Source organism: Aspergillus thermomutatus, assembly GCF_002237265.1.
Source record: "Aspergillus thermomutatus strain HMR AF 39 chromosome Unknown NODE_44, whole genome shotgun sequence".
Classification (NCBI taxonomy): Eukaryota; Fungi; Ascomycota; class Eurotiomycetes; order Eurotiales; family Aspergillaceae; genus Aspergillus; species Aspergillus thermomutatus.
In genome coordinates, this window is record NW_020798093.1 from 20,885 (window position 1) to 48,440 (window position 27,556).

A 27,556-nucleotide genomic window follows, 5' to 3' on the forward strand; every position below is an offset into this window, starting at 1 on the left:
CTCCTAGAGAGATGTATATAGCACTGTCGCATGAAAGAAAGCCGCCCATGTCTTTTGTGTTGTATGTGAGTTGACGATACAGTACATATGACATTGGATTGAGAATTCTCTCCATTTTTGTGGGAAAGCCCAAGATAAGCGACTAAGTACGCCAAACAGTGTCTCCCCAAGAACAGAGGAGAAGCACAACGAAAATCCAAGACGAACAAAGGGGACAATAACGCTGAGATAGCCTAAAATTCCCCGCGGCGTGCAACCTAGATCACATCTTTACATTGTGCACCTCGCACCACTTCTTCTTGCAGGTCGCATTCCCGAAATGATACGAGCCTCCATGAGTCCATATATACTGAGCGACCTTCTTCCAAGATACTTTGGGTGGCAAACCTACACCCCTAGGTCGACAAGACGGCGCAAATGCATTAGAGGCTTGCGTTGCAGACGCCGAACAGGCGTTGACTGCTTCGCAGAGCAGCTTGATCTGTGTTTGGGCATTAGTTGAGAATGAAAGAGACACTTGGAATTCTGCCACTCACGTCTTCTTGTTTCCACTGGGGTTTCCTCACCCTCTGCTCCTTGGACTTTGTGAGGGTCCGAAATCTGCCGCGGAGCGTTGATTCGGCTTCTTCGAACCCTCCGAGCCTCTTGATATCCTTGTACGACAATCCGCGGCGCTTGCACTCTATCAAGAATGCATTTCGGGTCTCGTTGTGGCATGGGATCGACCGGGTGCTTGCTCGCCCTTGACGCATCAGGGCTCTGTTGCTGGCGATCGTCGCATGCACAGATTGGATGATTTCGTAGCCGTGCTGGGGGTATGTGAGCTCGTTGTTGGCAAATGCCAACTGGCAATGTTCCCCGTCGACTGCACTTCGTTCCTTGGCGCTTGTTGAGTTGTATTCACGAGGGGTGAAGGGTTGCAGAACAAACGGTGGTTGCTGATGGTAGTGCTGGCCGCAGTCCAAAGAAGGTAGAGCATGGCTGACGTCGACTGCGGCGTTGAGAGGAATCTCTTCAATCTGGCCACCATGATGGCGCAGGTCAGAAAAGCAGCGTACGTTGACGCAGCTAGGGGCCTGAGGCTCAAATTCCTGACTCTGCATCTCCCATGGCACCATCTGTTCGCCGCTGGACCAGTGGAGAGGCGTGGTACCACTGCATGTGCCGGCGATAGGAGTGTAAGGATCGTCGGTTGTGGCCACAGAGCTACCCGGCGAGCCTTGATTCTGGAATAGCATAGCGCCCCCGATGTGACCGCTCAGACGGTGCGCTTTGCGGAAACCTTGTCGAAACAGGCCCGGTAGACTCTCTTGCGAGCTGGAAGGCGATGTGGTACCTGATGTTGCATTGGTCTCTGAGAACGAACCGAAGGGGTCCGCAGCCATATACAGGCTCGGCCTCGGAATGGGGTGCACTAGGCCGCAAGGATAATTGTCGGACTTTGTCTCTTCATCACAGAAAGCACTTCCTTGTGCAGGAACTTCCATCTTGAGATCACCATGCTGTTCACGATTTTCAGGGACAGTGATACCTCCCTCAGGCTGTCTAGGTCGATGCTGAGTTTGGATATTGGCGAGACAAGAATAGTAGCTAGGAGAGAGTCCATGACCCTCAGATTCAAAAGAAGTCAGGACATCTGACCAGGAGCAAACGTCTGGTTTCATCGTTTGTTCATCGGCCATTGGCGTTCTGTTTGAGGTGTCAACGATGGCCTCGGACTGTCCTTCAGTGATCCCGGTGCAGTGATTTGTCCAGGACTGATCACAGCTGACGATCTCTCTGGAGCACGGCTCAGACTGCTGATCAGAGGGCTTTGCCCGGAGGAGATGTGCACGGTTCTCAATGAGGTAACGGGCAGGATCGGGATCAGTAGAATCGGAGTTCTTCTCGAAGATCAAACATGTTTTGGAGTGATCTGGACCGACGAGCACACGGAGCATCGCTTTAAGAGAGGCCATATTACCCTTCTTGTCGCCCAGTTCACCGCTACTGTCCTCTTTGGTCGGTATAGATGGCGGGTGAAGTGCGTGCATGGGAAGCTTCAATGCCGGACTATGCACGTTGCTGGGGTTGACGGGACACCTGCAGGACACATGTGCACACTGAGCATGTCAAGATCCATATGGAGAGGTTTCACCTGCCATGGGGCATGATTGACATACCGACAATCTCTGACTGGCCGCCACACGCGCTGTATGTGCGTCGGCTTTTTAAGTGCAATGTCTTAGCCGTTGGTAGCGCCCTGCTCTGGGGCACCGACAAGGAAGGAGAAGGAAGGCGAGAGAAAGAAAGAATGCAGCAGATGCTCTTGAAGGGGAATGAGCCGATGGGACGATGACTTCTCAATGCGATGTCTGATAGCAACAGGAACGGAGTCGATTGGTTACGGAGGAGAAGCACAAGTTTGAACAGACGGTATGTTGTCTCAGGTTTCCTTGTCTTCCACAAAAGCCGTTACGATCCGAGAATTCAACGCAATGGGGCTTTCGGACTCAGAGTGAGACTGTTTCAACGCGCTCTGCGTGCTCTGCGTGACGTAACACCTTATCTGAGTCAAAAGGGAATGAATTGTTCGAGCTCTAAACGAGAGAATCGGAATGAATAAAGGAATGGACAACAAAGAGACAGTATCAGGCTGGCTGATAATCAAAGACAGACAACCTACGAGCTGAACTTGACATCGAACGGCCAAGTGAGACTGGCCTTTAATAAGGTCTCAGACCTTGGATCCCCTGGAAGCATCAACGTCTTCCATCATAGAACCTCGAATCTTCACACCAGTAACGGCCAAGCCCTTTTCCCTACCCGAATGTCATTGCACTAGACAATGGGCTGAAGAACTATCGACTCTCTCGTCTCAATAAAACATGGATGATACCAGGAGAGATATCGCCTCCCGTACAGGAACTCTGCTATCTGGACCTACTTTACTCTGTCAGATACTGCCATCCCCGATGATCAATTGACCAGTCTCAAGAAGTTCCCCGCCGGGCTCCGAATAGTCAACAGTAGTCCAGACAGGTCGGGACCTCTTCAGGACATCCGAACGATGTCCCGGAAATCCGGAGCAAGGAAAGAAACTGAGGAAAAAGCCCTGGGGAAAAGCCAGTCGATGCACGAATGAGAAATGAGCAGTTGACAGACGCACTGACAAAACCAACCTGAACTGGCGGCAGGGCGTACAGCGTCGACATGCTGGCCCCGGATAGCCACATGCAGGGCTTTGTTCGCGCTTCCGCGGTGATCTTCTTTCTTAGATGGGGGCTGTAGGACGGCCGCAGTTGACTTCCTCCCCTTTCCCTTTTCTTTTCTTGGAGGGGTTGGAGAAAATGGTCGAGGAGAAATAAGAGCCGGAGGATTTTCAAGCTTTCGGAGATCCTACCTGACTATTGAACGGGACGTTTGATCGGAGGATGCGCACTGATACCGAGTACTTTTGTACTTCTTTATCCCTGGAACGTCTCTGTCGCTTCCTCAGAGCTGTTAATGAGTAGAATATCAACAGATACATGAAAGTGTGGATGGCTTGTGGTTGTTCACGACGACTGCATATGCATAGGGCCCTTCACCATCACAGTCACAGACATATCTTGACCAACCCATACAACGCGCCCTCTGGTTATTACTTTAGGTTAGATCAAAGTATAGGAAGCAATATTAGGTTGATCCCGCATCTTTAATTCTAATTCGACACAATCATCGACAAAGGATCTAAGCTTCATACCCCAAGTCACTTCTATAATTATCTGTGCCGCAAACAACCCGGCCATACTCAAATCGATACATCCATCCTGGCAATCATGTTTAACCTATAAAAGGAACTATCGCATTATTGGAGCCAGACCTATCCTCTGCCATCCCCACTGTCGTTCTTGGCATGTCGGTATGTCCCATCCCTGCTGTGGATGATGGATGATCTCTATGTATCTGAACTACTTCGTGTAGTCATCACATTAATGCAACATCCCTGAACTCACAGTGTACGGTCTTAATGATAATCTTATGAACTCGCTCCCCGGTCCCAAGGATATGGTACCGAAGCAATCATTGATATACGGGCCCGAGACTGAGGCTCACACCGAGCCTGGGGTATAGACTATAGGGCCACACAAGGTAAGAATCATCGAATTCCTTCAACTCAAGGACTGGTTTTCTACATTGACCAAGTTCTGAAAATCATCCTTCTCCTCTGTGGGATGAAGAAGTACAATGCCTGATTTTGACTTTGGTACAACCCCGTCTTTGATGTGCGTTCCCGTTGCCGTCCATCCGGTTTGTCATCGCCGTTGTCTTTGCTCGGCCGGAACAGAAGGCAGCCGTTGGAACTTCTGTAAAAGACTTTTGGATCCAGACAATTGCGAATCGGGCTTTCAATATTCTGCTGATCGGCCCATTTTGGTTGTCCCATTTCATTGGCATGATTGCATTGATTTGAGTTAATTCTGGTGGCCTGCTTTCCAACCCATTCGATATGAATCGCCCCCGATACCCTCCGATCCAAATTGATACATACATGTCTTGAGCCCAGACCTCAGCTTATCTGTTTCTCAAGCCTGCTAGAACCCCTCGAGGCTACCAGAAAGGAGCAGGCAGACTCTGATCTGCCTGAACCCAGAGGCGAAAAGTACGGATACTTGTCATAGGCACCCCTCGGAACTTTCTGTCAACAATAGGGTACTGCTCTGCCTGTTCCGGTTCCCCACCGCGCCATTTCATGTCAAACGCTCTCGGCTGATGGCAACCCGATATGAGGATGATTCAACGAATACCACACTTGGGCTTGATAACATGAGTTGAGCATCGCTTTCCCGCGTGGACCGGTTTCTTGCCTGGCTGCGTCCCTCAAAGTGGTCCAAAAGTCGGTCAACCAACAGAACTGCATTTGAAACAGGACATCAGAGCTATATAGCACAAGAAAAAGTCACGAGGACTCACCTGTTAGCAGTATGACCGTAAATGCGTATAATATGACCGGAGACGTCATGAAGGAGTATGCCAACGCAAAATGTCGGACAAAGGAAACCACGCCTAGCACCAATACAGCAAGTATCAGGCGAACAGCAACGCCAATCCCGACGTACAGCTTGCGCCGGTGGCGATGTGCCAACAGCATAAAAGCCGTAAAAAGAAACATCGCAATTGACGCCACAACGAAAAAGTACACATAGACAAACCCCAGAACTTCCACATACATCATGAGCAACTGACTATTGTTCAGTTGGCTAATGTCTTGGCCCTCTGACGGCGTAATTCCCATGCTGGAGAATAAAGCTGCTGTTACGTTTCCCACCAAATCGTCGATGCGGTCATGGGTCGCAAAGTAGGCATCGCTCGCCACATTGCTTGGGCATAGCGGAAGGGTCGGTAGCTCTTCCAAAATCTCCGAGATAATAGCTTTCTCCTTCATCGCTCCCCGACCATAGTCAATTTCCATATCAGCAATGGTACTTCGCAGTAGCCTGATGGCAACCTCCGCCTTAGGCCGCGGCTCTTCGCATGCGAACAAGATGGTCTCCGTCAAATAGGTCAATTTCAATGTAACGTCCAAGGTGAGAGCGAGGATTTGCGATCCTTCGAGGAGTAGGATGAGGGCCACGTGAAACGGAAAATGCAGCTGAGCCCATGCTTGTTGAGCGATTCTGCCAAGTGAGCCTCTCGGGGAGACATCGAAATAGGCTTGCCACAGGAAGTACTAAACACAGCGGAAGGTCAATAAGATGTTGTAAAGCAAAAAGGGAAAGCAGAATCTGATTGCTAGTGTCCCTTACCACACTTGTGGTCACACCCAATATGTGGACAAACGACCACTTGGTCCAGCCGCCGGGGTGTACTGTTTTATTGGCAATTCTAGTCACTGCTATGACACCTTCACCAATGATGATCAATGTAAGCAGGCCCATTCTGACGACCAAGTGAGTGTCTTCAAAACCGATATCTGGAGTGATGTAAGATACCCCCATCACCGTCCACATTTCAAACCCGAACAAGATAAACCAAACGGTCCAAATGTACGAGTGAATTCCATAGTGTTCTTGAAAGGCAAGATACATCTGTCAGTCAAGTCAGACCAAAATTTGTCATAAAATGTCCTTATTAGAAGGCAAGCCTTACCCCGAAATAGACCGAACTCGAAGCGAGTAGTGCCGCAACAATGATGGACAACCCCTTTGCAGCAGGTCTCATCCGTTTATGAATCAAACATATGTTGACCGTGTACTGCACGGCAAGCAGTACTCGACTTCCACCAAGCAGAAGACTCAACGACTGAAAGGCCCAAACGTTCTCAACGCGGATATGAGTTGTGAATCGTGTTCCCGCGGACGCGAAGCCTACCATGGCAGCCAACTGCGCAGCCTTGCAAATTCTTTCAAAAACCGAGTCTCGAGCGAACCGTATATCGAATAACGTAATCTGAAGCCATGTGAACCAGATGACCCCTAGGAAGCCTATATATGCCCCAAGACCTGGATTACAGTGTTAGATAGACTTAATCGATCGCAATCTAAACCCAACATACCTTCGACGTTGTTGATCTCGTGCGTCGCGGTGAATGAAGACAAGTTTGCAACGAAAAACAAATCGAAGAAGAGTTCAATGGGGGTGGCATCGGAATGGCGGCAAAAATGTGGAGAATCGTCATCCTTTTCGTCGATAGGGGTCGCAATAAGAGGTAAGCCTCTGTGCTGTCTTCGGATTGATATAAGCATCACTGCATGTTGATAATCCGTCTGGCAAGTCCACTCACAGCACGTCTTCCTTGATAGGCTTGGGCTTACGCAGCGGTTGACGAAAGAAGGAGAAGAATGGCGGCCGGGTCATTATAAGAAAATGTCGACTAAAAATCCATGGGTATCATAAGCCTGAGCAGATCCGATCTGAGTAAATACTATACACGAGCTTCAAGACGGAAGCTTGAGTGAATTGAAGGACTAAGACGCCATTTGCAGCTTCAACGAGCTGTTGGCCGGAAAGGGCGAAGGGGCAACGCTTCAGTAGGAAAGAGCGTCAGGACGATGACGGATCACGACTCGCTCTCAGAGTTGCCTGCCGAGCCAGCTACAGAAGCGCCAAAGCTTTCAAGTCCGCGAGAAGTCTTGATATCGACAGCAGTCGACAGATCCTCCTCAGAACCAGGTGTCAGACCGGCCTCTTGTTTCAGCCTCTCATAGTTATCACCGGCTTCTTTAATGAGGGCTTGGATTTCAACCTCTCGAACGGCTATATCAGCTTTCTCCTTCCTCAGGTCTTCCATTCGGTTGATCATCTGCGTTCTTGACTTTTCTAAGACGGCGAGCATCGTGCGCAATCGATCTAGACTTGTCGAAAGACGAGGTAGTGAGGTCATTTTAGGCGGAGTCCTAGGTCGGTCAATATGATCTCTGCCGCCGTTGCCGATTGCAGCCCTTGTCTGTGCGGCTTCATAGGCCGCCTTCTCTTCTAGGTCCGAATCGTCCTCATCAGAAACGCCTTCAGCATCCTCGATGAGTTCCCGCATCTGTTCACGCTGCTTCATTTTCTGCTCGCGCTCTGCCTTCTTTCCCAATGAGATTCGACCGTCCTCCACGTATTCGTCAAATCCCTCGGCAAAATCTTCGTCGTCGCGGATGAGCCTGGTATCCCGCATGTCCTCTTTTTCGGTCTTTGCAAGGCCCCATTCCTCGTCGCTCATGTTGTCCTCCAGAGAGATGAAATCCTGCTCTTCAGTGCCGTAGGCCTGTTCCTTGGCTAAGCGGGCTCTGCGAGCTTTCTTTTCCCTGATCTCCGCTTCGCTCGGGATGGCCGAAGGTGCAGTTACCTTCATCACCTCACCAAACTTCGCAGCTACATCGATTGTCTTATCCTTCTCGTCATCCGTAGTTGTTTTAGGCGTCGACGGTGTCGAATCCCGGAGCTCTTTTAGATAATCCTCGCTGTAGTTGGGCCGATCCTGCTCTGGTCCGAACCTCATGGGAAGCTGATCGCCTAGTCCAGGCGGTTTCCCTGCCCTTTGAAGAGCACTCTTTTCCAATGCTCGCCTTCCTAACCCATGCCGTTTCGGCAGGACAACTTCGCTTTCCTGCCCGCCATCATCTGTCATGGACGTCTCACCGGGCCCGAAGGATAACCGAAGTTTCGACTTCTGTTTTGATTTCGTGGGATTCGGCCTCTTGACAACCGGCTCTGCTATATGTCAGTCGATGCCTCAATTCTAGATCGAGAGCCATCTGTGAAGATGAGTAGAAGTATACTGACCTTGTTCGCTGCTGTCATTTTCTTCATCATCCCCGCCAACCTTGCGAGGCTTTCTCCGATTTGTAAACGCGGAGCTCATGCTAAATAAGCCTGAAAGCTTTCTAGTCAAAAGAAAGTAAGATAACGGGGAGAACAGTTTGCAATTCTGCCCTTTGCGTCACAGGGAGCTGGGACATCTTTTTGGAGCATGCGGAACATCATTTTTCCGAGAGCTCATCCCGCTGCCCGCTCCAAAGTCCGCAACGCGCCAGAACTTGAGACACCACATCGGGACAATTATTCAGAACGAGCTAGCCAAGATGCCTCAAGCTCAGCCCGAATTGAAGAAGGTATATCTTGCTCTATGCCTGTTATTCTAGCTTGACAATTTCCGGAGCTGACACCCACGGTTCACTAGTATATGGAAAAGCGGGTGTTCTGCCAATTGAACGGCAACCGCAAAGTCATTGGTATCCTGCGAGGCTATGATGTGCGTGAGAACTTACCCATGGAGGCCCTACTGAAGAGATCGCTTTTGCGACGGGGTATGGATGATGAAAGTTGTTTCTAGGACTGACCAGGTGTTTTCTTTGCAGGTATTCATGAACATCGTCCTGGACGAGGCTTTCGAGGAGAAGCAGGGAGGAGAGAAAGTCGCCATCGGCATGGTGGTATGTCGCGCGAATCGGAGGCTTTGAATGAGCGAAGGCTAATGTGGTGTGACCAGGTCATTCGCGGCAACTCGGTGGTGATGCTTGAGGCTCTCGAACGGATATCTGAGAAATAGAAACTGCGCCGGGAAAGTCTTGAGGAATGGAAGATGGGCACGGATCGAATTTACATCGTCATTGTGGGATTGATTTAATGCAATTAGGAGTTCATGGGTTGGTTGCTCATACGAAACGATCGAAAGCATTTTGGTTTCTTTACATGTTCGTTCTACGGGAAAATAGAACACCTGATCTCTGCGTGATTGAGCTCGATTCTTACCGGATGAATTCGACAGAGATGTCGTGTTCGGACTACAGACCTGACTTTTGTCAAGATATCGTCATTCATGAGGCACTGAGAATAAAGCCGAGGATATCGCATCAAACAAAGAACCCGATGAACCCCAATGCAAATGAGCAGGTAGCTCTGTTGTAGAAGACAACAAAAGTCAACATGTATAAATCGTTTGAAACAGATCTTCCAGCCATGCGCCGTGACGCTTGTTCAACCATTCCCCTCCAGATTTGAAATAAATGCAATGTAATAAAGTACAAAGGTGAAGTTTCGGTATAATACCACAGCGGGTAAGTAACTTATTTCGGCTTCTGGCCGAATTTGAGTTTCAGCTTGAGCCCACCGCCGCCACCACTTGGTGTCGACGGCATGGACGGAGCAGCCGGCGTCTTCGGTGGCTGAGGTGCCGGTGAAGCGGAAAGGTTTGGAATATGCAACTTGGGAATAGGTTGCGAGCTTGGGTGAGATATTGCTGAGGGAGTGCTTGAACCCAGCTTTGATTGCTTGAATGTGATACGGGGGCCAGGGGGAGGCATCCCGTTCTCTTCGCGTTTGCGCTTCCCAGTTGTCGAGGGTTCTTTTGAGGGTGTGAGAGTTGTTCGGATTCGGCTGGACCGTGAGAAATGCATGCGGCCCTGAGACGATTAGTATCGAGAGTGAAAATGAACAGATCTGAACGAGAATACCTTTCCAAGATGCTTGACTTGCCAATACCGCGGATACTTCAACTTTACCATCACTGAGGTGATCGGGTCATACAGGACTCTGCACAGATCAGCAAATACAGAAAGCTCGAGGACTCCAATGCCGGGTGAGTTAGATGCTGCCCAGAGACATTCCTTGAAATTCTGATCACCAGAAATCTCCCCTTTGAGCGCCTCGATGGCTCCAGTGACGGTTTGCTTCCTCGCGAGATCCGCCTGACGAACCTCGGTTGAAGATTCTTGCTCGATTATCAAGCTGTCAACATTCGCGGAGGGCCCAATTTCCGGTTCACGACCAAAAGCAACTGGCGCCAACGCCTTGCCGAACAGATCATGAAGTCGTCGCCTGAGCCAAAGGGAAGAGTCGCTCGACATGGTGAAGATGAACCATTTCAAAAGCTCAGGACTTCTGAACACATCAAGCTCGACAAGACATTCAAAGGCATCCGCGCGCAGAAGATCGTATGTTCCGGCCCGTGTGTATGGTAGAAATTGCATTATGTCAACGTCCAATATCTTGGCGCGCATGAGTTGCATTTGACAGCGCAGTGCTGCACGAGAATAGACGTTTTGAAACGAACTAGACCATTCGTCCATTCTCCTGTAGCGATCAAATTCCGCAATAGCGTCCTTTTCCAACTGCTCTTCCGCTTGTGTCTCAAGCATGCGTTCCATGTCGAAATCATCGACGTCGACATCGCGGGACTCAACTTTGCCAAGCATGGCATGGCATAACGACTGCATCAAAGTGGCAACGTAGAAGTTATCGGAATACTATTCAAAGTGTAAGTGAAGATCATATGCGTGTTGTAGACACGAGTTGCTTACCTCATTGTTAGAGTTGTCATTAAATTTCAGCTTATCATATAAGAAGCGCTTCACTCTCAGTGGTGTCTTTCCGTCGCTATCGCGCACATTAGATATAGCTTCTGGAATCGCAAGCTGAAGCACATATGCCGCCCGGTCGGAGAAATCATTCGAGCGAGTCATGGGTGATCCAGGGAGGCAGAACAACTCTTGAAAAGCCCTTTCAAGGTGATAGAGTCCTAACCAGTTGATTTCTTCCTTTGCGTGTTTTACTAAAGCTCGCGCTGCGGCTTCACGGATACCATAAAAGTATCTCCGATCCATCAAGGTTCGAACAAAGATGGTTGAGATAAGGGGGTGTTCTCGCTGAGCTGCCATGTATTGCAGGGACTATCGCTGTCAGTGTACGAAAAGAAAAAGGGCAAGTCATGCGCTCACCTCCAATTGCGCTATGACATCGCGATCTTGTTGAAGTTGCGAGAGGTACATATAGCCCGGCATTACAAGCGAAAGCTTGCATATCCATTCGAAGTCCGCGTCCATGCGAATCCACTCGTATGATTCCTGACCCATTCGATCCTCGTCCTCTTTACTCCAGTCTGCTAGTCTCCACTCCTGCATTTCCTCTTCAGTCTGGAGCACGTCACCAAGGCAATAAAGCAACACATCCTCTTGCGCTTCCACATTTGGGTCCCCACCAGATGTCGCGGCTGCACGCTCTTTTTGTCTTTTGTTCCGCTTGAGCCTCTTGTACTTGGTGTTGTAAGGGATGTCGAACTTGGTGACACCTTCTTTGATCTCAACGATGTGCTCGTAAGGAGTACCGTCAGCTTCGTGGATTCTGATCGTCATAGAACCTGAGAACACTGGCTGAATGGGTCCAGCATAGACTCCTCGAATTTCCTCTTTGACATCGCGCATAAATGTGTTTTTGTCGAGATCACGCGCACTTGGTTGTTCAGACTGAACTTGCTTGATCATCATCTCCACCACAAGTTTCTTTTTATTGAATCTCTGCGTAGCTTGGAACCGAGGACATCCAGCCCCGTAGACCCATTGTTGGAAGAATGTATCCAACTTCGCGTGGCCGAGACGTTCGCATGTCTTTTGAAATTGGGAAGAGGTGACGGCTCCATTGGGTATATCCCCCATTCGGGCATTCAGGAATATGCGTGAAATAATGCGAGACATTGTGGCTTTGCCACTCGCTTTTGTAAGACGTCGATCCAGAATGAAAAGGACGAGGGGCGCTTTGAGCGCGATGAACTCAATTTCAGAAGGATCGAGGTTCAGGATATTTCCCATATCGTAGATCGAGGGACGTTCATAGTCCAAATCGCACACACGATCGGACATTTGTTTCAGGCGGAAACGGTATTCGTTGTTACCGCAAAGCTTCCTCAAGAACGTATCAGTAATATACCAGGCGACACCAACCGTGACCCAGGTGTCTGCGGGTTCCTTGGGAACAATATTGACGCCGATCCACTGGCATGATAAGGCATGGACAAGAGCTCGCGTTGCGTCATACATTGGATCGATGATATCCTCTGGAAAGAGGAGATGGTTGCTGCATATCGATAAGCACGCCGTTGGCAGCGTGTTTTCGGGTGTGTCGTCCACGAAGCACATCTTGTAACTTGCGAAAGGATACGAACCATAAGTCAGCGAAAGAAAGTCGATAGCCTTCGCCATTGGGAAACATGTGTTTCTGACTTCATCTCCCCTTCCTGGGAGGCAAAACGCGTGCAAAGGAATAGCGTTCTGGCCAAGCTGCTCATCTTGGTCGCTCTCACGAAAGTCGGAGAGGTTTATGTATTCAAAGGGGCCGACGGCGAAGCCAATTTGCTGGGCGGAAAGAGGCGAGGCACATGCGAAGGAAACGGTTTTCTTGCTAGGATCCCGAGGATCGACAATCTCATCTGTCATATCTCCAGAGCAAACCACTGACAAGTCAAGAGTCTCGTCGTCCGGGGAGATGAATCGACTACTCCCAGGTGTCGACTTTGAGCGATGGGCGCCAGATGGATCCCGACTTTTGCGGTCGAAGATATCGCCTAAAGAGCACGGGCATTTGACGGAGACTTCCCACGTGCAACGAGACAAAGGGTCGTCAACACAAGGGAACAGAGGGCTTCCAGCGCCGTAACCAAGCGAGTTTGTTGTGTAAGCATGCGGATAGCGCCTGTCACCGTTGTCCACCCCGACGAATTGTAGCCCATCCCGAATATTCTCAATCATAAACTCGATGTAGACCGTGAGCGCCGAAAACCGAGGAAGCGAAGTTTCTGCCGCTTTAGAGCTTAAGGGCCCATCCGTCTCTTCCGCCGCACCACTAGCGCGCAAAGTCATTTGATCCTGAGCTTCCTGTGAGAAAGGATCGAGCTCCTCGATCCGAACGCTTTTCGGGATCGTCACAAGCAGGTCCGGCTCCGGGGAAGTCTTGAGCAAACCATCGATTTTGGTCGTAAGGCGTTGATGATAATGAGGACCATACAGCTGAAGGGATTCGTAGGGATCCGCATATTTGATTGTAGGCGCCTTCCCATTGACATTTAAGCGTTTCAGCTCGCCCTGTCGGAAGTTCAATCGAATAATTCGAAGGTCCTTGTAATGCGGATGGATTGTGATTTCTGTCTTTCCCTTGATGCTTCTGGTCGCAAAATCTATCTCCAGTTCAACTTTCTGGTGTGCGACAGTGAATCCCAAGCCTGGCCATAGAGGCCCGGTGGGCGTATCGACGACGCCTGGCATCGCGCAAGATACTCAATCGTGCACTGCGCCGCGAGCGCCACGCTGACCATCCACCGTCATGTCCAGCTCAATGAGCAACCATTCCTCTCTCGTGATACTTCCTTGTGGAACGTTCGGGAGATGAGGTCAGAAAAATTGTCAAGTTGAAAAAGAGCAGCGGCCCAATGAATAAAGCTTCGTCAACGGCGGGGAAAAGAGGAAGTGAGCAGGAGTGAAGTTGGCAAGATAACAAGACGTAATCGAAATAGACTCGTGGGAAACTGGTTTACAGCCCTGAGCCTTGTTTGAAGAGAGAATAAGTGAGGGAGAGGCTGGGAAAATGTGTTCCTTCGAGCTGATCTACTTCACCTCACTTCCTTGTCATGTCGCGTCAAAAGATGCGGAGCTTCCACCGGCAACACGTGATTGTCATCTGTTGTTACCTCCGAAGATTGCGAGTCGCCGATCCTCTTCACCCGCGGAGGACAAATCCAACCTCGTCTTTTTGCCTTACCTCTGCCTCTGAAGATTAGTGAATCTGAAGAGCTTCGGATCAAGCACTCGAATAATCGGCAGCTCTCCAGAGTCTGTGAGGTCCTCTGAAGTAATTGGCCAGTTTTGGATTGTTCCACCGCCGTACTTACGACGCTATGAAACTGGGCGCAACGAATTAAGACGACGTTATTATTTTCTTTGGGACGAATTCACAGCATATAACCGAGATCAAAATGAGCGCAATCTTCAGGAGGATCAAAGGTCCGTTCAAATGTCTATTCATCACATATACTATCTCTAAACTAATCATTTCACTTTTCTCTTCACACAGCGACTCAAGACACGCTTACCGATGAAATTCTGATGCCCCTGAAGAGTTACAAGTACCAGAGCGTGGATAAGTCTTATATCTCAAATTATATCCTGAAGCATTACGTATTACGCCCTTTGGTTCTTCCCACATACCGTACGCTCTCGCTCTGACGAAAGATTGTCACACTAGTGGAATGCGTTTGTCGAAGTTCTCCCGCTATGGATTGCTCCCAACATGGTCACGCTATTGGGCTTCCTTTTCATAGTAGGAAATGTGATGCTCATAGAGGTGTTTATGCCAGATCTCATCGGACCGGTACGCATCGCTCAAGTATGAAGAAACCTACCCATGGGTCACTGACACTCTGTCCAAGGGTCCTTCCTGGTTGTACTATAGTTTCGCTCTTGGCATGTGGATGTGAGTCAACGACACGCGCAGTGTGCTGTTCAGGAAAGTATCTGATTGAATAGGTATTCTACCTTGGATAACGTCGATGGTAAGCAAGCGCGGAGGACCGGAACGTCGAGTGGACTGGGTGAGCTTTTTGAGTAGGTGACCACTCAGAGGCTGCATGGATTATCACTAAACCGCCTCCAGCCATGGAATTGACTCCCTCAACTGCACTCTGGCTAGTCTGCTGGAGACAGCAGCAATGGGCTTTGGCTCTTCCCAATTAGGAGCCTACACGGCTCTTGTTCCCTGTCTCGCGATGTACTTTTCGACCTGGGAGACTTACCACACGCATACTCTCTACCTGGGTTACATCAATGGACCTACCGAAGGCTTGCTGGTCGCGATCGGAATTATGATCGCTTCGGGATACTATGGTCCTCAGATATGGAGTCGGCCGATCGTTGAACTCCTAAATTACCCCCAGATATTTGGGACTTACTCGGTCAAGGACATCTGGGTTCCATTCCTGCTTCTATCGTTTTTTGTCGGACATCTGCCGGGATGCGTCTTCAACGTCATCGAAGCTCGCAGAAAGCAAGGTCTTCCAGTGTCAACCATCTTCAAGGAGTGGGTTCCAATGATCGTCTTTACCGTTTGCAACGTTGCTTGGCTCTTCTCTCCTTACTCGACTCTGCTGGCTCAAAATCGGCTAGTCCTATACTGTTGGACAATCTCGTTTGTCTTCGGACGGATGACCACCAAGATCATCCTCGCTCATCTGCTCAGGCAACCTTTTCCCTACTGGACTGTCCAGCTCACGCCGCTTATTGGCGGCGCGGTGCTTGCGAATTTGCCCAGGTTGGGTTTCCCTGCGGTGAGTGCATGGGTAGAGCTTCTGTACCTGCGGGCCTATCTATTGTTTGCCTTTGTCGCCTACATGCATTGGGCGTTTTTGGTGATCAACCGGATAACGACTTTCCTGGGTATTAACTGCCTGACCATCAAAAAAGATCGCTCGATGGCCAGGGAACAGGCTTATCGCAATTTCGGCGAGAGCACTTTAGAGGTCCCCAATGCTACTGACCCTCTCAAGGTTGCGCTCAAACACCACTGATCCCGATTTCATGTCATTCTTTGGTTGATGAGAAGGAATATTGTTTCCTTCATCCTGTGGAGTGCAAAGCAGGGCACTCCGGATGATTGATCGGCTTAGAATTCAGGCCCTTGCTTATGACACTAAGGGCTTGTCTATGAGCGTTGGATTTCCTTTACGTTCTGTGTAATTATACTTTGTTTCGCCGCTCTGGGGATATATCCTCAACTCCATGACTAGGGACAGGGACGTCTTACGAGTTTGGATAGGGCCTACGCGACGCACATAATTGGTGTACCGTGAGGATGAGAGCCAGTGGTGAGTGGGATACATATCACTCGAGAATTTATACATAGAAGCATAATGGTAATATAGATAGATACATTTACTTGACTGAGAAGTACAATTCAGTAACTATACATCCCACAACTCACAGAATGACAGACAAACTCACGAGACATATTAAAAGGCTAAGTAAAACACACTGTGCAGAAGCAGAACAGCTGAAGAAACCGAAAGAGAGATACAAACCCCGTCATCAATGTCGATTGCAGAAACCAGTAGAAGTGCTCAAGTTCAACATCCCGCTCATCAATCGCAAGGCAATTCCCCTTAGTCCTTCTTTCCGGTCAATCCCAGAGAATCCGTTATAGAAGACAATCCCAAACCACCAAGAAGCTTATCGAGACCCAGTCCACCCAGCAGACCGTTTAGGAGAGGACCGAGTCCAAGAGTGTCGAGCAGACGGCCTACAAGGCCCAACACACCGCTAAGAAGCAGACCAACAGCCGCGATGATCTGGAAGAGAGGCTCGCTGAGCAGGGCCCACAGAGGGTTGATCTTCTTCTTTGCATGAGGCATGTCCGCGATCCTCTTGCGGCCGTTCTCGATCGTGTTCATCACAAGCTCGCTCAGCTCCTTGATCTTCTCCGCGAGAGCGTATTCCTCGGGAGTTGCTTCGTGTGATGCAGCGCGAGCCTTGGCAGTGGAAGCAATCGAGCCATCGGGATCCAGAGCACGGATGGCTCCGTTGCATTCCTGAAGGACCTGGCCGCCCTCTTCGATCAGTGGTTTGACGTCCTTGACTAGCTTCTCTTCGTCCAGTTCGTCACGTGGTGTGCGATCAGCTTTCTCGAGCAGCTGCAACAGGGCCAGTTAGCAAATTGTCCCGAAGAATATGCAGGTGGGTTGTCAACTTACCTCGGCAATTCTCTTGCAGGTAGGGTGAAGACGATCGAGAGTCTGTCCGATGATGCCGGTCATCTTCTTCGCCAGCTCCTTATCCTGCTCGGCCTTCTTCTGGGCCTCCAACTCCTCTTCAGAGGGACCTGGCTCAGGTTCCTCCTCCTTTTCTTCGGGCAGGTTCTCGAGCAAGGTATACTCGCCCAGCTTGTTTCCGTCGTTGTCGACAACGTAGCCGTTGTCGTCAATCTCCTTGCCGACGAGGGTTGGCAGATTGCCCGATGTCAATTTACCAATGAGGTTACCGTCAGCGTCGCGGACCTCACCCTCTTTGTTAACCTTTCGGCCGGACATGGGGTTAACATCACGCTTCTTCTCTTCTGGCTCCCAGCGTTCAGCCTTTCCGACGGTGTTACCATTCTTGTCGAGGATGTCCCCATCTTCGTCGACCTTACGACCGAGGAGTCGCTTGGCATCGCCTTCAATGACACGGCCGATGATACGGCCGCCGTCCATGACAACACCATCTTTGCCAACTTGCGCATTGTCGAATCCGTAGAATGGTCCCTCGGGCTTCTCCTGCTCTGCCCCTGGGACGAGCTCTGCTCTGCCGATGACTTTTCCATTGTCACCCCAGATTTGACCCTGGCCGTCGACCTTTCTGCCAGCAAGGCGCCCATCTCCAGAAGTGATACGTCCGTAGATATTGCCCTGCGCATCGACGACGTTGCCAGCCTTGTTGACCGTCTTGCCCTCCAAAATAGAAAGATCCGGCTTCTCTTCCTCCTCCTCTTCTGGCTCGTAAGGCTCTGCGTGGCCTTTAACGTTGCCGAATTTGTCAACGATGTCTCCGTCTTCGTCGACGGCGCGTCCGCGGAGCTTCTTCGGGTCGCCCTCGGTCACTTTGCCGACAATGTTGCCATCCTCATCCTCGACGAAGCCTTCCTTATTCACGACAAGGTTGTCAAGTCCGGCAAACAAGCCTTCGGGCTTCTTTTCGCGCTCCTCTTCGGGAATGAGCTCCACGCGTCCGATGGGCTTACGGCCCTCCCAGATCTGGCCATCGTCGATCTCTTTACCGGCCAGCTCCTTTGGATTACCCTCGACAACACGGGCAATGGGAACACCGTCTGGACCGATAACAAATCCCATCTTGTTAGGCTTCATGCCGTTCAACCGAGAAAGGTCAGGTTTCTCAGGCTCCGGCTCGTCGGGGGCTTCGTAGTATTCAGCCTGTGCGATGACATTGCCGTTCTTGTCAGTAATATCACCGTCTTCGTCAACCGCACGTCCAAGGAGCTTCTTCGCGTCTCCTTGAACGATTTTGCCGACTCGCTTGCCATTTTCGTCTTCAACCCATCCCTCCTCAACGACGTGGAGACCTTCCAGGCCAGCGAAGGGCGGCTCGTCCTCGTAATCCTCGACAGGAAGGGTCTTGGCCTTGCCGATCACGTTACCACGGCTATCCCAGAACTGGCCCTTGTCGTCCAGTTGAGCCCCCATGCGGGAGATCTTCTTGGGGTCGCCTTCGATGAGCTCACCGACTGGCCTGCCAGTGTTCGGGTCGACGATCTTGCCTGACTTGGTGCACTTCATGCCTTCGAGTGAGGAGAGTGGTGGCAGTTGTTGCTCGGCTTCGTCCTCAGCAGCTTCGGCTGCTTCTTCCGCGCCGTCCTTAACGCCTTCAGCGTCCGGGGCAGCTTCGTCAACTTTGTCGGTGGCATCACCGGCTGCGGACTGGGCCTTCTCGGTCGTGTCATCGAGGCCTTGCTGCTGGACGCTCTCAACTGCTTGCTTGGCGATGTCCTCTTGGGTGCTCTGGTCTTCAGGAGCCAACTTCTCATCAGAGTCATTGACACCCTCTGTGGCGTCCTTGGCTTGTTGGGGGACAATTTCAGCGCGGCCGATCAGATCGCCCTCCTCGTCGAGGACCTCGCCTTCATTGTTCAGGGTGTAGCCGACAAGGTCCTCCGGGTCGCCCTCGGCAATCTTTGCGACGACTTGGCCGGACTTGTCTTTAATGGCGCCTTCTTCAGACACAGGAAGGCCATCGAGGTCGGCGAGGTCGGTCACAGTGTCTTTGGCCTGCTCGGGGATCTCCCCAGCCTTATCAGTAACATCCTGGGCTTCTTGTGGCAGGAGTTCCACTCTGCCGATGAGGTCGCCATCTTCATCGACGATCTCGCCCTCGTCGTTCACAGTATAGCCAACAAGATCCTCCGGGTCTCCCTCGGCGACCTTGCCGATGGCCTGGCCGTCCTTGTTCTTGATGAGTCCTCCTTCCGAGACGGGAAGACCATCGAGGTCAGCGAGGTCAGCCACCACGTTCTTGGCCTGCTCAGTCGTCTCTTCGGCCTTGTCCTTGGCCTGATCAGCAGTCTTGTCAGCGGTGTCCTTCGCCTGCGAGGCAACATCCTCAGCCTGTTCTGGAACGTCCCTCGCCTTGTCGGTAACGTTCTGCGCAGCGTCAGGCAGGAGCTCTACACGACCGATGAGATCACCGTCTTCGTCGAGAATCTCTCCGTCATCACCGATTTCCTGGCCAACGAGATCTTCGGGTTCACCTTCCACGACTCGTCCCAGGGTGTTGCCATCCTGGCCGAGGACCTGACCACCTTCACCGACCTCGAGGCCCTTCAGGGCGGATAGATCAAGAGGGGTAGAGGGAAGATTCTCTTTCGCCTTGTCGGTGACATTCTGCGCTTCGTCCGAGGGAAGGTCTTCCTTCGCCTTGTCGGTGACGTCCCGTGCAGTATCAGGCAGGAGTTCCACTCGGCCAATGAGATCACCGTCTTCGTCGAGAATCTCGCCGTCGTCCCCGATTTCCTGGCCAACGAGATCCTCAGGCTCGCCTTCCACGACTCGTCCCAGGGGGTTGCCATCCTTGCCCAGGACCTGGCCACCTTCACCAACCTCAAGGCCCTTCAAGGCGGACAGGTCAAGAGGGTTAGATGGAAGGTTTTCCTGGGCTTTCTCTCCGGCATCCTGCGCGGTATCCTTCAACTTATCGCCAAGACCCTTCGCTGTGCCTGCCAAGTCCGAGGCCTTACCGCTTCGGCTTGCAGAGCCGGACGCCTGCGCCTGGGCATCATCCGGGGATGAAATGCCCCGCTGCTCGGGCTCGGGCTTGGACTTCTTCTTCTTTGGCTTGGGGGAGGGAGCAGGCGGTGCCTCTTCTGCCTCCTCTTGCTCCTCCGGCTCCTCCTGGTTGTCCTCTGGAGAGCGGGATTCCTCGCGCTGCTGGGGCTCGGGCTGAGACTTCTTCTTCGGTTGGGGAGATGGGGTTGGAGGCTTCTCGTCGTCAACGTCTTCCTCGATGGGTTTGGGCGTCCTAGTCTGCAGCTTGCGGGGGGTTTTCTTGGTCTTGGGGGTGGTGATCTCCGGTCTTGAGGACGCAGCGCTAGAACCGGAGCCCTTTCGAGACTTGCGGGGGGTAGCAGGGTTTCTCTGGACGGGGTCGTGAACGCTTGGGGAGGACATTTCGATAGCGTCTGGATGAGAATCGATATGCTCTGAAGGGTCGGGGGTATAAGAGGGGTAGTTGAAGCTATGTCTCAACGAAGTCAATTGGGGACCAATGCTGGAAGATTTTCAAATCAAGATCGAAGTAATGGCTGTTGTCAGATCGATTCGTAAGTCAGTAAGTCGTCGAGTCGTCAGCCGTTAACGTAAACTGTGAACCGTGATAGCAGTAAAAGTACAGTGCAATAGATTATCTCGTGAATATCAGATGAGCTTTTGCGCGGATCAAAGTATGATTAATCGTATACAGCGTCGATTGGAGTAGAGTATATGTCTGTCTGAGTGAACATGTATCCAATCTCAAGGCAACACCCTCCCTCAACCCATTTAAATGCACACAAGCAACCGCCAGACGACAAGCACTTGCTTCTATCACCAACCTACGTCATGGGCTGTCGACATCATCATCAGCATCAGCAGCATCATCATCATGCACCGAGCCAGGACAGCCCTACCAGTATCAAGTCGCTTCCACTGGCCTCGTGTCCCGCTAGTCGCTTCCTCCCTATCAAGCGAGTAGTCGCAAGCCAGCCACAGTCGATGGGGACGGGACGGTGGCTTGAGCTCAAGGGTCGATCCGTGGATGCACGGACTAGAGATGGAAGACTGGAGATCGAATCAGGAGGGAGAAGAGCAAGGCAACAGGGTTCTGAGTGCCGGTGAGTGGTCGAGAGGAGGAGAGTAGCCAGGTTCGAATAGATTAATATGACTGTATAATGTACATCCAGGCGAAGAGGGACCCGCCTGAGGTTCCCACGGGAGCTAGGTACCACGGTGCAGGACGAGTGTCGATACTTGTTTACGTTTGGTTTTTTTCGATTGATAGACGAGGAGTCATGATTGCGTCAAGGTGCATTGTATATTGTTTGTATCTTCTATGATGTTGTGGTAGTACAGCTGCTATACTTATTCTATACATCATGTGCATTAGGTATGTGGTAAAGGGAGTATGTAGTCGTATATCCCCCCATCGTGAGATTACATCACAGTACAGACAGACTTCCTGCTCTATGACAGACAACTGCATTTAAAGATATTCATCTCTCTCTTCTACTACCCTGCACGCCTATCTTTACAGTATAGGATAAGAATCCTGCTTCCGAGTCTAATTACTCGCTAACAGCGCCTAAGATGAGATCATCGTCAGTCCACTATCACATCCAAAAGTCTTACGTTAGGCCTGCTCCCACACTCCCAATCGGAGAATTTACGCTGATCGTCGTCGCACCCCCCATCCAGCCCGTTGATATCACCGCTTCAGATGAGTGTATGTGATTGGATCGATCCCAGCTTTGGCCGTTGACATTAGTGTGGCACTGCGACATGACAGATCGATTTGCCTGGTTCCGATGACGTGCGGTGGAGATAGCCAGGCCGCGTGTTTCTCCACTCAACCCGTCAGTAAATTGGGAGGTTATGAAGGTAGGGATATAATAGGCTCTGTTCCGTGGATGGGATGCTGTAGTTGTGTGGGTGTTATATTGCGATGTTGTTGTTGGATCTCTCCTGACGTAATGCCGTCATGGCTGCCCTCACAGCCTGAATCAGCCACCATGTGATGGGGTGGCGCTGATTGGCGAATCATACAGAAGCATAATTTGAGCATGATTACTAATATGGGCACTATACTGGAGAAAAACTTTATGACGACTGCCTGAGGCCACTAGGGAGTATACGATAGAGAGCAACCAACAATAATCTTCACTGCTAGACACTAACATGTGTGCTACTCATGAGATGCAGGACGATTAACAATCTGGCCTAACTCATTCCCATGCTCAGACCTCAACGTCCTTGTGGGTCGCCGGACATTGCACCGCGGTCCGTTCTTCCCGAGTCATATGCCGGGTATGGCTGTGAATATTATTACAGTTGCATCGTCGGTGTTTGCGATTGTTATTTTCTCGTTCCCGTATTACATGCCTGTCACTGGTGAGTTTGATCTTGTAGAGAAGAAGATGGATGGGCGATGGAGGTGGACAGGCTTAACAGCGTCGAATATGAATTACGCCCGTGTTTGTGTTGGTGAATTCTTGCTTATCGAGTTGCTTTGGTGGGTTGTTGCGGGGAAGAAGTACTCCAAGAGTTTGCAGAACGCTCGCGAGGAGGAGCAGAATGCCGCTCGTGCTATGATGGTTACTCACGAGGGAAAGGAGGAGGATGTAGGATCTTGCCTACGACAAATACTGACAATGTAGGCTTTCTCGTTAAATTTCATGCTAAACTGCACGGCTGTGTATCAGTAGTCGATCCCGGTGTAGTTTCAGTATGGACGCCATATTCAGGTGGTCATCGCTCATGAATGTCAAGCCGGAGGACTTTTACCACCGATGCCTCTAGACCCAATGCAACAGTGAGTTGACTAATAGACAAGTCATCATGATTTCGACATAAGACAGTCGATGGAGTGAAAATGGCACTAGCACATCCGGCCAAAGAGAAACTCCTTGACGATGGGCGAGCCCGAGAATTCGGGATTGAGTAGAACGCAGCTAGATATCCAAGGTTAACTCCCGACGATAAATGGTCGATAGGACGGTAAACTTACTTCAAGAAGTATTCCAGGCCGACTCGTCGGGATTCAAGAAAAGAAGGGCGAAATTTATCTGAGGATTATCGTTAACTGAAAGTCAGTCTTATCCACAGAGATAAACATACATAGAACACTTTTAGGAGGTAGTGCTGGTAAAGCGTTCTTCGCATGTGGGAAAGAGGCTTGCAATTGCCGTCGTAGGTCATCAAATTCGGAGTATCTGTGCAATGTGAGCTAGATGAACTGCCGTCCAGCTGTTCGGGTTCGATAGGATGGTCGAGGGCGTACCTTATGCGAACAGTGATAGGACCACCCTAGGTCTATGTTAGCATTAAATCATTATTGATTTGTACGTCGAGCCAACATACATCAAGGGTTTGGATTCTGCAATTCCAAACCACATATGCTCCTATTCCAGTCTTCCCTTGGACAACCGCATAGTCATCGACGGTGACACTCTTGGCCCAGAGCCCCCGGCTGGTTTCCGAGTTGGGATCCTCAGTATGATCCTCCAATGTAATGGCCGGCTGATCTAGAGAGACCTGAGACGTGCGGGATGCATTCCGGTGGTGGCTCCAGTACGGCGGAATCACACCGGAGACGGGACGATCAGTGGACGAGACATGGCGGACCTGCGGGAGGACAGAGCCATTGCGCACGCTAACCCCGTCGGATAGCGCAGCAGCGACAATTGTATCTGTAGTGTCGACAGCGGTGGGGGATGTGGTGGTGGAAGACTGGAGAGGGGAGGATAGCGGTTGCAGCCGAGGCACCGAACCGGTCTCCTCATTCGCTGGCTCCATCCATTTAACTGTACTTAGGGGGTTGGACGTGCTGGCACTGACGGTTACCGAACCAGACAGGGGGGCTTGCCAGTTCAATTCTGGTACTCTGTGCTTGACTAAGACAAGTAAGTAAAACGAAATGAAATGCAACCTAAAATGAGGGGAGCAATGGCGCAAAGCAGAAACGGCGGAAGCAAGGGTACGGGGAGGCACTGATATTGATCACTAACGTGGTTCACTAGCGAAGCTTGCCGGGTGGTTGGTCTGTGTCCTGCCTGGGCCAGTGGGTGTAGTAGATATGCAGCAAGAGTCCGAGAGGCGTCGAGAGGAAAGTAAAAATAGAAAAGAAATCAGATCAGATGCAAGACTACCTCAAAGAAGGTTGTCCATCAGAAATTGATGACGAGTCTGAGACATAGCCAATGTCGCTTGACCATCGATTCCTTACATTTTCTTGATTCTGGGGATCGATCTGGTTGTCTCAATGTCCTCAGGCCAAATCATGGCCAGATCACGGGACTTTCAACGGACCGCAAGTTGGAGCAGAAAGTCATGTGTCAGCAGGTTTCCTTATTCGTACTAGTCACTTTGGCAGAGTCCATCCTCGGCATGCTTCAGCAGCTGTCATCAGTCAGTGTTAATCATCCTCTCTCAAGAGGGATCATCTTCTCTCTTCGGTCCCAACTTCTGCCTGATTATCTGTGCAAACTGCAAAGAGTATCTTCCTTCGAGGGTCCCGGATAGCATCAGCCGTACGGAGTACTCCCGAAAGCCCCTTGGATAGTCCTCGTTCTGTTAGCGAGCAGTGCCATCCATCTAGTGTAAACACTAGAAGAAGCCAAGAGTCATTCCGTCCAATTAAATTTCTTGCTTGGAGAAAGTCAATGACTCTAGGTGAGACATCCAGACACCTCTCCAAGCAGACATCCGTCAATAATATTGATCGGCTCTCTTTCTTTCCAAAACATTCCAATTTCCAACACCATGTTTCGGCTCCATGGTCAGATGCGGAGAAAGCACATTGATAAGGAATTGGACTTTTGAAGTGCGACTGTGAAGTGTGAACTTATCCTTTGGACTTTGGAGACTGAGACACCCCACGTTCGATGGGAAGAATGTGGATTCTCAGCACCGATAGGGGTTCTGAGCTCGGGACGCAGACCCTTGTTTGTAGTATTGAGGATTCCCCCGGATCGACATGTTTTTTCTTCAAGGGAAAAATGTAGCCCCTTAACACAGCCGACTCCCTTCATTTCTGTCCACCAGCCGATCTGATCCGTAGTCCAGATTGCTTTTAGAGTCATCTTCTATCTCACACACGAGAGGATACCATGCTAACCACCGACTTTCTCTTGCAAAATTGCCGCAAAACAAGGAAGGTTGGATGGTCTGATAGCGCACTCCGCAGGTGACTAGTAGATAAATACGGAACATCGTACTACACTACTTGGATAGCTCGCCACCAGTTTCCAGTGACAGATAAAGTGTCTAGTCTCAAATACCGTGTAGCACTACCTTAGACTAGTCCTCTACTAGTCCACTGCTGCTTCAGTGGTACCACGGACTGGCTGTTTAAAAGCTCCTCGTCGGCCATATTCAGTTCATCCGGAGCTTCTCCTCACTGTCGGCTTGTTTGCTTCTCCACTTGTACACTTGCTTTGGTGGTTCCCAGGTCAATTTCAAGAGCCCATCTTCTTCTTTCACTTTCCATTCAGAGTTTCCGTTATCAGTAGTCGGCTGTTCATAAGAGCAAAGGTCATTATTGACTTTGATTCACCCGGAAATCTCTCTTCTCTCCCTCTCCCTCCCCCTCTTCCTTTGAGACCTGAACTCTCCGAGTATCTTTAGACTCGCCCCAAATAGAGCTTAGAAAGCTATCAAATACCTGCGATTGTCTCGTCTTCCTCGTTCAACCTTTGACACACTATCATCATCAATATGATCTTCTCTCGTGCTCTAATTGTCGCCGCCTCGTTGGTCGGACTGGTCAGCAGCCAAACTTGGACTGCCGTCAACATTAGTGCCATCGACAGCGCAACACGAAGTAGGTCTCAAATACAGTGGTTCTCACACTCGAGCTCTATCTGACTATTTCGACCCTGCCAGGCAAATGGTGTCTAGATCAGACCTCGTCGTGTCCCCTCCTCTGTCTCCAAATGGCCAATGCCACTGGTGATCCAATTCAAAACGACTGTGACTCCGTAAGTCAAAATCTGACACCTTGGGCCACCTTGTAGTATAACTTGCTGACAGACTTTCTTTATCTTCGGATAGGATGATCTCACCTACAATTGTGTTTGCAGCAACCAGATGTCTCCTAACGCTTCCGAATACTCTCAGACCATTCCCTACTATCTCTGCACCGAGGCCAACACCGAGTGTGTTGATCGATGCGACAGCTCCGACGCAACCTGTCAGTCTGCTTGCCGCACTGAGCGTCCTTGTGGAGCTCAAAATCCCAAGCGCCACAATGTCACTACGACCACCAGTGCCACATCGAACCCAACCAAGAATGCTGCTACGACTACGACTCTGGCCGCTTTCACAGGAGAGGCCACAAACAAGAACGCGGCTGTCAGGGTCTCGTCCGTTGACATTGGACATGTGTATGGTCTGTGTGTCGTGGTGGGTGGTTTCATTGCTGGATTCGCAGTGCTGCTGTAAACAGCTTGCGCTGGACTTTCACTAGACACTGTGGGCTGTAGATTGATACAGCTCGGGATAGCTTTCTGGATTGCAATTTCTTCTTGTTGATGTTGTTCTAAAGACACTCTCAGCGTCGTTTCATTTCATGCCTCTGTTTCTGATTTCCTTGCATATAGCATGGAGTTCCCGCTATCGTCGTTCCCAGCTTATTCTTGTCAAGTCTTTGCAGACGCCTTGTTTTGTGACGTGTCGATCAATTCTCACGACCTATGCCTATCTGAATAATCATAATCACGGTGCTTCTTCTGGATTTTTTGCAAATACAATTTATTAATGACTAAGGATATGACTGGTTGTAGTGGCATTAAATATCAAACACAGTGACAGATTCGCGAGATGATTTTGCTTCAGCTGATGTGGAAGGCAGTGGAAGGCACCTCCGTCTTGTTTTACAACATCTCGAACCGGTCGAACGACACGCATCTCACTGAAAAAACGAACACAGCTGATGGATTCAACATGGACACCTGGGAGATCTACCTAGGTACTTGTTCTGACAGTCAGTGCTGAGCCTGGCTGTTCATCTCAAATTAGGCCGGTCCGCTCTTTCAAGACTCCCCTCGTTGATGAGTCTTTCCTACTTCGTCTCGTCTTTCTACCCTGTTCCTTCCCTCCCCGGGGCCTCTACCTTACCCCTCTCGCTGCCCGTCACGTTGATCTCTCAGCAGTCAACCTGAAATCTCGTGGTCCAGTTCAGTTCTCCCTGGAAGGGCGTGTGCATCCACAGTCAAGCCATCTCTGCGACCTGCTTCTTTCTATCAAATCCAGATCAGCCTTTCTCTGGAATTGTCATTCGCAACACACCCAGACGAGGTCGTACTCGCAGGATGCCTAGGGTACGCATGAGCCAGCACCTCTCGACTGGCATTTGATTAAGCTCAACGGTGAGAGTGATTGCTGATGAGCAGCAGGGTCCATTTTGTCAACTCTGTTTACAGAGAGGTCATCCTCTAATGAGGTGCCCTCTTAGAGAGGGTCTGATGTTCCTCGTATGTGCCATGGCGATTGAACACATTATCATCATAGCATGGGCTGATAAGATGATACAGGGCCACGTTTCGATGATGCTGCAAC

At 50.4% G+C, this 27,556-nt stretch overlaps 9 protein-coding genes across 9 annotated transcripts; 4 read left to right on the plus strand and 5 right to left on the minus strand.

Annotated features, from left to right (window-relative positions):
• Window positions 1-262: 262 nt before the first annotated feature.
• On the minus strand, window positions 263-6,819 carry CDV56_103142 (uncharacterized protein; the record flags this gene model as incomplete). Its single annotated transcript, XM_026756761.1, has 8 exons — window positions 263-481; window positions 537-2,082; window positions 4,936-5,028; window positions 5,082-5,692; window positions 5,769-6,050; window positions 6,112-6,464; window positions 6,518-6,687; window positions 6,746-6,819. The coding sequence occupies 8 exons, from the start codon at window positions 6,817-6,819 to the stop codon at window positions 263-265; spliced, it is 3,348 nt and encodes a 1,115-aa protein (XP_026616300.1).
• Window positions 6,820-7,021: 202 nt separating this feature from the next.
• CDV56_103862 (uncharacterized protein) lies at window positions 7,022-8,311 on the minus strand (the record flags this gene model as incomplete). Its single annotated transcript, XM_026757481.1, has 2 exons — window positions 7,022-8,160; window positions 8,233-8,311. The coding sequence occupies 2 exons, from the start codon at window positions 8,309-8,311 to the stop codon at window positions 7,022-7,024; spliced, it is 1,218 nt and encodes a 405-aa protein (XP_026616301.1).
• A 220-nt stretch (window positions 8,312-8,531) lies between these two features.
• On the plus strand, window positions 8,532-8,998 carry SMG1 (putative small nuclear ribonucleoprotein SmG; the record flags this gene model as incomplete). The annotated part of the gene is made up of 4 exons (XM_026757629.1): window positions 8,532-8,561; window positions 8,630-8,701; window positions 8,808-8,882; window positions 8,939-8,998. The coding sequence occupies 4 exons, from the start codon at window positions 8,532-8,534 to the stop codon at window positions 8,996-8,998; spliced, it is 237 nt and encodes a 78-aa protein (XP_026616302.1).
• Window positions 8,999-9,515: 517 nt separating this feature from the next.
• CDV56_104114 (transcription initiation factor TFIID subunit TAF2) lies at window positions 9,516-13,481 on the minus strand (the record flags this gene model as incomplete). The annotated part of the gene is made up of 4 exons (XM_026757733.1): window positions 9,516-9,851; window positions 9,903-10,694; window positions 10,749-11,117; window positions 11,166-13,481. 4 exons carry the CDS (start codon window positions 13,479-13,481, stop codon window positions 9,516-9,518), a joined length of 3,813 nt encoding a protein of 1,270 aa, XP_026616303.1.
• A 1,021-nt stretch (window positions 13,482-14,502) lies between these two features.
• On the plus strand, window positions 14,503-15,775 carry CDV56_104595 (sn-1,2-diacylglycerol cholinephosphotransferase; the record flags this gene model as incomplete). Its single annotated transcript, XM_026758214.1, has 4 exons — window positions 14,503-14,583; window positions 14,642-14,685; window positions 14,739-14,816; window positions 14,866-15,775. 4 exons carry the CDS (start codon window positions 14,503-14,505, stop codon window positions 15,773-15,775), a joined length of 1,113 nt encoding a protein of 370 aa, XP_026616304.1.
• Window positions 15,776-16,366: 591 nt separating this feature from the next.
• Window positions 16,367-20,416, minus strand: CDV56_104743 (LEA domain protein; the record flags this gene model as incomplete). Its single annotated transcript, XM_026758362.1, has 2 exons — window positions 16,367-16,894; window positions 16,955-20,416. The coding sequence occupies 2 exons, from the start codon at window positions 20,414-20,416 to the stop codon at window positions 16,367-16,369; spliced, it is 3,990 nt and encodes a 1,329-aa protein (XP_026616305.1).
• A 1,173-nt stretch (window positions 20,417-21,589) lies between these two features.
• CDV56_105171 (putative choline transporter Hnm1) lies at window positions 21,590-22,656 on the plus strand (the record flags this gene model as incomplete). The annotated part of the gene is made up of 2 exons (XM_026758790.1): window positions 21,590-21,725; window positions 22,241-22,656. 2 exons carry the CDS (start codon window positions 21,590-21,592, stop codon window positions 22,654-22,656), a joined length of 552 nt encoding a protein of 183 aa, XP_026616306.1.
• Window positions 22,657-22,877: 221 nt separating this feature from the next.
• CDV56_105270 (uncharacterized protein) lies at window positions 22,878-23,794 on the minus strand (the record flags this gene model as incomplete). Its single annotated transcript, XM_026758889.1, has 5 exons — window positions 22,878-22,950; window positions 23,007-23,064; window positions 23,117-23,211; window positions 23,280-23,305; window positions 23,360-23,794. 5 exons carry the CDS (start codon window positions 23,792-23,794, stop codon window positions 22,878-22,880), a joined length of 687 nt encoding a protein of 228 aa, XP_026616307.1.
• Window positions 23,795-25,714: 1,920 nt separating this feature from the next.
• CDV56_105494 (uncharacterized protein) lies at window positions 25,715-27,159 on the plus strand (the record flags this gene model as incomplete). Its single annotated transcript, XM_026759113.1, has 5 exons — window positions 25,715-25,820; window positions 25,883-25,977; window positions 26,051-26,401; window positions 26,834-26,966; window positions 27,017-27,159. The coding sequence occupies 5 exons, from the start codon at window positions 25,715-25,717 to the stop codon at window positions 27,157-27,159; spliced, it is 828 nt and encodes a 275-aa protein (XP_026616308.1).
• Between the last annotated feature and the right edge of the window lie 397 nt (window positions 27,160-27,556).